This window comes from Macrobrachium rosenbergii, chromosome 5 (genome assembly GCF_040412425.1).
Source record: "Macrobrachium rosenbergii isolate ZJJX-2024 chromosome 5, ASM4041242v1, whole genome shotgun sequence".
Taxonomy (NCBI): domain Eukaryota; kingdom Metazoa; phylum Arthropoda; class Malacostraca; order Decapoda; family Palaemonidae; genus Macrobrachium; species Macrobrachium rosenbergii.
Window position 1 is genome coordinate 47,144,275 of NC_089745.1, and position 11,410 is coordinate 47,155,684.

An 11,410-nucleotide genomic window follows, 5' to 3' on the forward strand; every position below is an offset into this window, starting at 1 on the left:
TCTAGTAGGGGTTCATAACGAGACCTAGTGGAGCTGTGTAGCAAAAAGTCAAGTTCCAACATGGAGGTTTAACAGAAACTACAAAATAGACCAACTGAAATGACAAAATGGTCAGAAATTTGTACATTTTTCCCAAGTCTAATCCATACTGGAAGAAGACCGGAGAAGGCCTGGAGCGATCACTTTTAATGGTCAAGGGAGAGAGCTTCTCAACATTCCCCAGGTATGTGTAGAACTCTGGTATGAGAGGAACAAAGGCCTTAAGTGGATGGAAACCCCATTGTAAATTGTAACACCAAACCACAAATTTGGCATAGTTTTCATGGTACAAGGAAGTGGTATAGGAATTTCATTTTGTGCCAACAGCTTCAGCAGCGGCATCCAAAAAGCCACTCTCTCAGGCTACCCTCAGTAATTGTTGCTTGTTGAAATGCAGCAGCTCTGGATGACTATGAAACTGGCGGAAGTAGGGTTGCTCCAGAAGAAGTCAGGAAAAATCCATGATGAGATCCAGGATATCTTGGAACCTCTTTTGCTGCAGCAAAGTTGTAAAATAGAAACCCCAGACATGAGTTACATTATGGAATTACTTGAATTTTGATACTGTATTACTAAAAACTGAAAAAGCAAGTACTCACAGCAACAACATGAAATTACTGAACTTAAGGCAAAGGAGTTACAGAAGCAAAACTTGTAAAAAAAAGCAAAGAAAATGAATAATAAAAGATGATGGAAAATATATGGCACTGCACAAAAATTCATAAAAACACTGCATTAATCCTTGGAAGCACAGCAGCACCTCTAACTCCAACAGTCACATGGGAATAAGAAGGGTCACCTTCTGGGACAGTGAAGTCTGGCTCACCTGTGGGCGGTTGGGCTTTTCTTTTGCAAGATCTTTCCAGTTGGTGTGAATGGGTGTCTTTCACATGGAGTTTGTAAGAACAATATTGAAAAAGAAACAGTATTTTTGATTGTTGCACCAGAAATTCAGTACTTAAAAAACACTTTCAAAGATATTGAGAACAATAACTCCTGTATTACATGCTGTGCAAGTGATGTTTTAAAAGCTGGACAACCTGAGCTGTCTTGACCTGGGGTTAAAAGCCACATGAGTTCTGGATTTCACAGCATTGCATCATAATGACTGTTATATAAAACAATGTCCCTAGACCACTGAATCAGATTTGCTGACTTAAAGAGCTTGCTAAGGCTTTCTCAGATTTCCCACGAAGATTAGTTCATTTCACAGTGCTGAATCAAACATCACTCCTGAAGATATTGATATATAAGCTCCGTGAGCATTTACTATGTTCATTAAGTTTTGAGAATACAAACTGTTGAACCTGGATATTTTTTTAAAGTTAGAATTTTTTACCAGGAGGTTTGGTTCAGCTGCCCCATATAATATTGTAGAAATTTACATGCACCAGTAACTTGTAATGGTGACAAGAAGACTGCACAGTGAGGGGCATTCTGGTTGTCTGTTAATGATGTGTACTGGATTCTCCTTCTGTCCTAGCTTTGTGCCTTTTATTTTTCGTGTATTCCCATTGATTTCTCCCACTTACTGTTTACCAAATCTTGCTACAGATTTCAACAGTTCTAGCTAGCTCCTTTTTAGTCTAGAAATATGACTTAGCAGTTTGATTAAATGTTTGAACTTCATATTAATACTAAGCATAATATGTGTACTATACCTAAGTATTTTTAATTACAGAAGAGATTCATTCATGTTCCATTGTGTTATTAATCATCCAGGTTTCAAGACTTTGGCATTCGTTATTGTAACGGAAAACAGCAGCCGTGGGGGTGGGATTTCAATGGCTCAAGCAACATGGAAGAATTGCAGATTATTTTGCAAGCCAGGCTTATGATCCGCAGACTCAAATCAGAAGTTTTAAGTCAACTTCCTTCCAAACAAAGGTAATTTTTTATTTTTATATATTTTTAGGGTATATTTTCTGTTTGTCATTACTGTGTAAATACATAGTATTACAGTCCACTCAATATAGAAAAGTGAAAAAACTTCAAGTGAGGGAAGAGTAGAATAATCTAGATATCAAAGTTGTGTTGTTGGTTTTTATCAGTGGACAGAAGAGTTTAGGCCATATTTTCTAAATCAAGGGTTGCGACCACAAATGCGGTCATCAGACATTATCCTGGGGTTGCCAAACCCTCAAAATATTAAATATGAGTGTTCTCTATTATTGTTGAAAATAAAAATCCTCCCATACTTCTGACTTCTAATCCACACTTGATTCTATGTATCACCAACAATTATTTTAACTCAAACTGTATGGTCGTAAACTAGACTTTATACTTATTTACATGTGTGTATAACTGAATCACGAAAATATGGAACGTGATGAATATATAAATAAAGATAAAATCCATGAAGGAAACGGAAACACTGGAGTGCTGCGAGACCTTTCGACACTAGTCCTTTACTTAGCAGACTAAGGTTCTGCTAAGTAAAGGACTAGTGTCGAAAGGCCTCGCAGCACTCCAGCGTTTCCATTTCCTTCGTGGATTTTATCTTTATTTACATGTGTACGTATATATTTATACAAAATTATAATAAATGCTTATTTAATTCATGTCACTAATGATTTTTTGTAACCCAATCTCTGCTATCCTAAACCAGACTAAATTCATTTGCTTATTTTTTATTTACAAGTGTATATATTAATTCAAATAATTCAAATAGAGTTAAAAATTATATTTAATGAGTACTGTACAGGTAGGTATGTGAACAGCTTCTTGTGCCAAGCAAACATAAACAAATCACATGTTGTCTGGCCATGGGAACCCACTAACTCCATTTTTATGGCTGTAATGGGAAACATATGTTGATAAATTTTTGTAATTATTGAGGCTTGTAAGGCCAAAAGGTACCACCCACCATTTTTCCAGAAAGGGTTACCAAGGAAAGAGAAGAGGATAAGGGAGGAGGAGCTATTTGGCTTGCTCCCTCCTATACTTTCATTTCATTCTTCACTCACCTGCCCTTCCTATTTTCCTCTTTCCTCTCCTCCTCCTGTTACTTTGACTTTCTCCTTTCATTCCCTATCCTTGGTTCTTGCCCTTATCATCTTTCCTTGGCATCCTCCTCTCCTGATCTTTTCTTGGTTCCCTTCCCTCCTTTTTTCTTGGCACCCCTCCCATCCTTTTTTTTTTTTGTCCTATACTTTTACAAGATACAACCAGTGATATACTAACTACAGTTAGTTCCTCGTCTTTCTGGAAGAATATATTTAATATATATATTATAAATTTTAATATTGTAATAACCGCAAGTTATTGTTCCACAGGAACAATTTTATATTTGTATCATACTTAGTTATTGTACTGTAGCATCCAAAACATTTTCATATACACAGATAAATAATTAAAGGCAAAGATAACAAAATTTGCATGATATTCCGTAATCAGATTAAAATGGCATATATGAATTCAGGGTGAATTAAATGGGTAAGTTCATCATATAATTTTAGGAAATACATTAATAAACTCCTCCATCTAGGTCACCTATGATGGATTCTGAAAACTCCTTAATAAATTTAGCTGTAAAAAATAATATTAATAGTTCTGCTATGCTTTTTATGCTGTACCTTCATTGGTACAATGATAGGTTTCTTCTCAATAGGTATTTTGTTTGTGCCTTAGGATGATGGTAATGTTGGACCCAAGTTTGATCAAAACCAACACCAGAGCCATGGAAGAAGCTGCAAAGAATCTAGGTATAAAACTTAAGGGTGTTGAAAAGCATGGTGCCTTACTCGAGTTTTTTTCTCAGTCAGCTATCGCCAAGTTGAAAGCTGTGAGGTAAGACAGACATTTATTACCAATTAAGGATTGAGATTGGTCATAAGTGGTTACTTTTTAAGTACTTTAGTTTACTTGAAAATGTATATTATATATTTACATATTAGACTGTATTTTTGACATTCTTTAATTGGAAAGGGTAATGATGCAGTGGATCTAACATGTTTATTTCCTATGTTCTACAAACACTGATACAACTCATCACAGAATATATTTCTGCTCTTTAGTTATCAAAGACAGTTCCCAACTGCAGGGTGGTTTAATATCATGGTACCTTGTACTGCTTTAATAACAATTTCAGTGTGAAATGAAAATGTACTTCATGAAATTTTTCCAATCCACAGTGAATATGTCAAAGAACTACTTGAAGGAGAAAGTAAATTTATTGTCTTTGCCCATCATCGGCCCATGTTGGACAAGCTTTGTGAAACGTGTGAAGGTGTTGGTGTGCAGTAAGTAAAATTATATTAGCCCTATGATTTCATGACCAGCATTGTTTATATATCAGACGATATTATAGGGTTTTGAATTCTACTGTGAAAAATACGAAGGTATCTGTAAAAACATTTTTGAAGCTTAAGTTTTAAATTCTTATTGTGAGAATATTACTAATCCATTTTGCCTTCACACTTAAATACTTACTTGGTTAAAGACTTATTTATAAAGGCATATTTATAACAGATAATTTTACAGGTATATACGAATTGATGGTAGAACAAGTGGTGATGCAAGACAGCAACTCGTAAATAAGTTTCAAACCAATGACAATGTTAAGGTTGCAGTTCTTTCCATCACAGCTGCAAATGCTGGAATTACATTAACAGCAGCACAGTTGGTAGTCTTTGCTGAGGTGTTTTGGAATCCTGGGGTAAGAGGCTTTTAAGTAGCATGAATTTGTAAATATATGAAAAATCAGTCTTCCTCTCTGTTAATAGGTACAGTTAAGGGAACATTAGTAGCAAACTGACTGTAAGTTGTAAAGGTGTATTCATAAGCTATGTGGTATAATAAACATTACCTCAATGCACCTCTCTCACAAGTACCATAGCCTTCAACAACAACACAGTATCCTTTAATTGTTTGCAGAGCTCAGTCATGTGCAGTTTTTTTTCCTAAAATACCTTCAGCAGCAACACAGCATATTTGAATTGCCTGGGCACTTTTTTCCAAATACTGTACAGTAATTTAGGTTGTATTGACGTAGGGCATGTCACAGAATTGAATTAGCACAAGAGAGAACTTTAATTTTTTCTTTTCCTTTGTATTTCTCCATAATTTTTTTACATAAATGTTCCATTTTTGTATTCTTTTGGATTTTTTAATGATCATGTAAAAATTTTTGCATTGTTAATGTGTATGTTTGCTAATTACACATGTAATTTTGTGTGATACTGAATATATTTTAGACATGAAAACTCTTGATTAATCAGCTTAATGGCTACATGTGTAAATTTATTATTATTAAAAGTACTGTAATCCCTCTGATAAAGAGCAAATTTTTATTTTTTGCACTTAAATATATAAAGAAACAATATACAGAAACACTTATCTTGGTATATATATATATATATATATGTTACAGATTTTAGTACAAGCAGAGGATCGAGCTCATAGAATTGGTCAACAAGATTCGGTGACTGTACAGTACTTGGTGGCAAAAGGGACAGTGGATGACCACATTTGGCCGCTAGTCCAGTCAAAGTTAGAAGTACTTAGCAAAGCTGGTTTAAGCAAGGATTCCTGTTTGTCAGGGGAAGCTACATATCAGAAGGTAATTATTAAAAAAATAATCTTCATTTTGTATATACTGTAATATCTAACTTCATGTTTGCCAGCCTGAGATTATAGATGTTTTCCTTCTCACATTATTAGAGAAAATGCCACCACTTTTGCTGTGATGATCGTCCTAAAGAGAAGAAATATGAAGTGAATTTTGCTAGGGCCCCAGGAATAGTAGTGACCCACAGAGCAACCTAAGTAAAGACCCACAGAGCAACCTAAGTAAAATTTCTTGGGAATCTTGATTGCAATAATGTTCAATTATTTAGTGCTTTTGTGCCTGTTTACAGTACTGTTATTATTTGTTTTTGTTTCAAAGATTAAAATTGCCATTTATTGAGCTTTGCTAACCAGGAGGCATAATTCCTATAATTTAAGATATTAAAAGTAAACAGAGGTATACACTAATGGTAATTCACATAATTTACAGCAATCAGTTTCTATTACAAATTGCAACTGATTATATATAATCTGAGTTATTTTGTTTATGTCAGATTTAAATAGGCATTAAGTTTAATTTGTTAAAGTACACTTCAGCATTATTGAAGTCCTTTAGAGTGTTCTTTTGTTCTGTTATAATTCTGTAGACATCAGAAGACTTCCACTATTTTTTCCAAGTGCACCATCAAATAATAGTGACGATGAAAACATCATGGAAACAGTTCTTAAATGAACAAAGCTTTGTCATTTAAAACAAGTATTGTAGCTTAGGTATAGGTGGAGTAAATTGTTTGATCATGTTTTACTTTTTCCTCGCCAGTTGGATAATCTATTTCCTTTATGCTTGTGATTGTGCAGATTATATTTGCAAAGCTTGCAAATAGATTTTGCCTTCACTCCTAACAGAGGGGTTAAGTTGGTCCATAATAAATGCATACATATAATAGATATGGTAGAGTCCAGCCTTGGTCAGTTTCCTTTCAATTAAGCGAGAAGACGGGTGGTGTTACAAACTATGGATTGGACATAATTTTTATACAACTAATTTAAAATCCAGCAGAGGGAAGTGGTGGATCTGAGTTTACTTGTTGTCATAAAGGTGCAGATTGTGGAGCATATCTTGGTGCACTGATTCATCTTTTCTATTATTGCATGACTCATCATAAAACTGAATGTCATTCTCATCCTCAGTGCCGGGGCTTTGGCCCTGAAAATCAAATGTCTATCTATCTATAGCCAACATTCATATGGTCAGGGCTGAGTGCACTTATATTCAAGGGCTTGAATAAAAACATAGCATGTATGTGACTGCTGCTGTCTGTATATAGCCTTTTGTAACAAGCACCATTCGGGCACTCCCCAGGTAATGTTGGTCTGTTTTAAGATATTTCAGCTTTTCAGTGGTAATAACAGTAATACACATTCAGCAGAAACTATTCCAAATTTTGAATTTCAATTTTTCCCAGGCAAGTCAAGTGATATGCCATATAATACTCTTTTGTGAATGGTGAACATCGAAAAGCAGCAGCACTCCTTATCTCCCAGTTTGCCTTATGGTTGCTAGTGTATAAAACCAATACTCTGTAGTTTTCTATGATGCTAATATATTTTTTGAATACCGTTGTGTATCTACGTTGTTATTAAGCATCCAGCATGTGTATGAAATGCATATCTGCTTCTCCTGGTACTGGTGGGAAAGAAAAGGGGAAGGCAATTACTCAAGAAGAAAAACTCAAGACAACCACCAAGTATGAAAGCAACATGTTTGTAATGGCCATTGCACAGGAATTTAGACTTCTGCAATAAGTGCTCTAAACCATGACTGTATTTGTCATTGGTAAAATCACTGTTGTCATGGAGAAAAGAGCTGGGCTGATCGATGAGATGGAAAAATTACTTGTTTAGTGGATGAAAGGCAAAGTATAAAAGGGTATGCCAGTTAGCCTGTAAAGGTAAGTCATACACCAGATGACAAGATTACACGGATTTATTGCCGAGATTGGAGCCACTTTCAGTAGTATGTGGGAGGAAAAGTGGTGTCTCATACTGTATGGTTCAGGTGATGTTGGTGTCATTGCCTGTTGATGATGTTGGCTAAATCTAGTGTGGCAGTGTAGTGAAATACATATGTGTGGCAGGGATCTGTTGGGGACATGGCACCAACCATGTTTTTCTTTGTGCAGTTTCCTTGCTCATCTTTTCTCTAGCTGCATCCAGGGGTGCAGTTCTTGAGCAGCTTTCTGAATTTATAATGGTGAACACGCAGTAAAGGTGTCTGGGGGCACCCCTTCTGGCAGGTTTTGTGCGGCTGCTTCTCTGGTCTGGGGATTCTGTGTTCAGTACATTGTGAGGAATTGGAGGCCTCCAGCAACCCATCTGCCATCTGCAGGAGGTCCTTCATGGGTGTACCTTTGGCACTGGGAAGGGCAACGAGGAAGTTATTTGGTTGACAGTGTAGCCAAATTCCCCTGGTGAGGTCAACCTTCCATGGCTTTTTGTCTTTATCATGCTTTGGTAGTGTGAGGAGAGACTCCAGCTCATTCCAGGCTGCCCTCGCTGATGTGCATTCATAGCATGTTGAGGAGATTGATGGCTTGTCTGGTACGGGTAGGTGGTGGCAAGGAGAACTCTGTTATTAGGAACTGGTACAGTTCTTTGTAGGTGAACCTCTTTATTTACTGTTTGAATGCAAAGAATGCTCATCAAAAATATGAAATTATTCCAGTTTTCACCAAGAGTGAGTATGAAGTCTGAAAAAAAAAAAGCCCATGTGGAGACATAAAATTTTCAGAACAAATGTTCAGGTGAACCCTGTGAGTGTCAAGAAATGTGAACTGGTAAACTAGGTCTCAATTAATTTATATTAGTTTTATAAGGTAATTTATTAAGGTATTAATAAAATTTTAGTGTCTCCCATCAGATGATTAGTGTTCATCATAAAAACAAACATTTCAAAGCCAGCCTTTTGAATAAAGATTTTTAACTCGTCCAGTACAACGTTTCCAAACAACAGTAAAAACAAACAATACAACTAATTCAGCCTTTTCTCACCTAATTTTCCAGCTAAATCAACTTTACAGTGCTCCAATTTTCACCTTTTCATTTATGTACAGTCCAACCCCTCTTAAAACCAGCACCCTTGGGACCAGGCCACTGCAGGACCACAGAAAATCCCAGATGATAGAAATCATACCTAAAAAAACCCTTATGTAAACAGATTTTCCAGCTCATTCCACATATATAGTGCTGTGTAATCAAAAGTAGAACAAAGCTTATGGATAATCACTGTCATTCATTAGGTTTAGTTCCTTAGAAAAATTCTTGCCTACATAATCATCTCTCTGGAAATGCTTGCACCTTGGCTACATCGGAGCTTAAACCTCTTTATAAGCACAGTCAAATTCTGATCTCCTCGCACCCTTCATTGTTTTTCGGCACTTCAAACTTTTCTGGTTGTTGTTTTCAGAAAAATCCTAAAAACCTGATGCTGAGAGTATTGGCCTGGTTAGGTTGTTACACAGACAGATATCCATTTGGAAAGTCAGTACAGTTGTATTAAGAATAATGATAATTTTAGTAAAACTGTTGTTTTATGTATTGTATGTAATTATATTTCATGCATTATTGCCATATAATTGTATTATAATTTATGAACATACAAAACACGTGCCATTTGCGTTCTGCTAATGTTTACATTCTTAAAATCATCAGCTGATTGCATTTCACTGACATCGTCACAACCATTAGGTGCTAAATGAGGTGCATTTCAGAGATTTATTTTATACATAAATGATTAAAGTAGAGTTTAAAAATGCAACTTATTTTATTAATAAATGCAGTAAAGTAAATGAAGTAAAGCTGTGATTTTGTTAGTATCGGATGTTGCTTTTTGGCTCCTAAAATATTTTGTGGCCTGCACATTATTCATTTCTTCTGCCACAGCTACAACCATAAATTTAGTGGCATACTTTCTTAATCCGTAATGGACGGGAATCCTCACGAGTATTAATATTACGAACCATTTGGTTTGGATGAATTTAGCGGGAAAGGTGTTCATAGCGCTTCAATGGGCCATAAATGACTTATGGCAACTATTTAGCTCAGCTCGGGAGAGACATCAATCAGTATGCCTTGAGATTTCGGAGGGGAATGTACTGCTTCCCTGCCGCTCCAGGACATCTTTTTATTTATTTGCTCAAAAATATACCCAGGGATTGCTGTTGGTTTTAGTTCTCATCTTTTATGATAGTATGTCAGCTACAATTGTAATTTTGCAAAGAAAAGTGTAAAGAAATATTAGAAAAAACATGTATACCTCACAAAAAGTTACCGCATCTCCCCATCTCAGTAAATCTCGTAAATATTTTTCAACAAATATACAGTACTCAGAATTTGTTACTGATTTCAGTTCTTATCTGTTATGATATTGTGTGAGCTGTAATTACAATTTTACAAAATGAAATAAAATAAATTATTAGAAAAAACATGCATTACTTGGTAAAATTAACATATTTTTACGAGTGTCTTGTGAAAGAGGCCCCACACAGGGTTGTAAATAATTACTTTCAACTTCTTGCGGAAGGTAGGGAAAAATGTTTAGAACTATTTTTCTTACACCATGTGCATTTGCATATCCTCTTTCTATTTATGTGTTTTTTCTTAAATTGGCCAACCTTAAAGTTTGCTCAGTCTGGAGGTGTGCTTGATATATATTTTGCCCGTCCCTTACAGGTTAACACTTTCCTCTCCATTATTTATGTAAGATACCATTGAAAATTACTGTATATACATAAAAGCAGTAATAATTCACATGAAATAAATAAAAGAATGGAATTTCACAATAAATTTAACATAATAATACAATATAAAAACAATCAAATTCAATACAGCAACAATAAAAAATCAAAAGAGAGTCTTACTTGAGTGAGTGTTTGGGACTGTGCTGAATGAGACAGTAGAGAGGAGAGGGAGGGGATGGTGGCGAGTTATTGGATGGGAGACTGGGGGTCCACTTCCCACAGACTTCCCAGCTGTACCACTGGGACCGGGCTCGGATGATTTTTCTCTTTCACTACGTTTCGCCTGTTTGCTTTCACTTACACTCAATTTGCCCGAATCACTTCTTTTTGTTATGGTAAAATACCTATTGAGTCACACTTTATGTTTTTCTAGCACTGTAAAAGTAACCCATCCCCACATCATGAAACACTCTGGCGCCATGTTCAGCTTCTGCATGCCTTGGATTGTTTGTTTAAACAACTTCCTTGTGAAAAGTTATTTGATCTCTCTTTCCTTTCCTTACTTGCATTCTTTACTTATTACTTATTTGTTTGCAAAATCCTCATGTTTACTGGATTATAATTTTAAATTCTGCCGTTTGCCAAAAGTAAGTTGATGTGTTATGGCATAATTAATCTCCTTGCACTCAAGATCCAAGTGTAAAAATCACATCGACAATCATACACACGAGGCATTGCTTTCACATTTGCCAGATGCTGCTCTCTGTCTCTATAACATACATGCACACAGACACACAGTCGGGCACACACACACCCTATCGATGCCTTTGATTATCCTTGCAAAATGTGAATAAAATTGATTTTGTTATCAACCTTTGCCTACTGCGACCATTTTGGTTTCCTTGAGGGGATCCCATCTCTCCTGCCTGAATCTCGGCTGGATGTGCACCATTTTCACCAAACAGTTCGTAAACAGAATTTTTAGCTCATACATGGAAAAAAAAATTTTCAATAATTTTACTCTGTATAACGTGCTGTTTTATTACTTTACACTCTTAATTTAACTTTTGAACACAATAATAGAAAAAATTTTAAAAGGGTGACTTTTAGGGTGGACTGGAACG

General features: G+C 35.7%; 1 protein-coding gene across 2 annotated transcripts in view; it reads left to right on the forward strand.

Annotated features, from left to right (window-relative positions):
• Marcal1 (SWI/SNF-related matrix-associated actin-dependent regulator of chromatin subfamily A-like protein 1) overlaps positions 1–11,410 on the forward strand; it is a 98,365-nt gene that overhangs the window by 83,480 nt on the left and 3,475 nt on the right. For both annotated transcript variants that reach the window (XM_067104227.1, XM_067104228.1), the window contains exons 9-13: positions 1,762–1,926; positions 3,670–3,828; positions 4,173–4,280; positions 4,522–4,696; positions 5,411–5,599. In XM_067104227.1, coding sequence (XP_066960328.1) covers positions 1,762–1,926; positions 3,670–3,828; positions 4,173–4,280; positions 4,522–4,696; positions 5,411–5,599 — 796 coding nt within the window. The remainder of the gene's footprint in view (positions 1–1,761; positions 1,927–3,669; positions 3,829–4,172; positions 4,281–4,521; positions 4,697–5,410; positions 5,600–11,410) is intronic.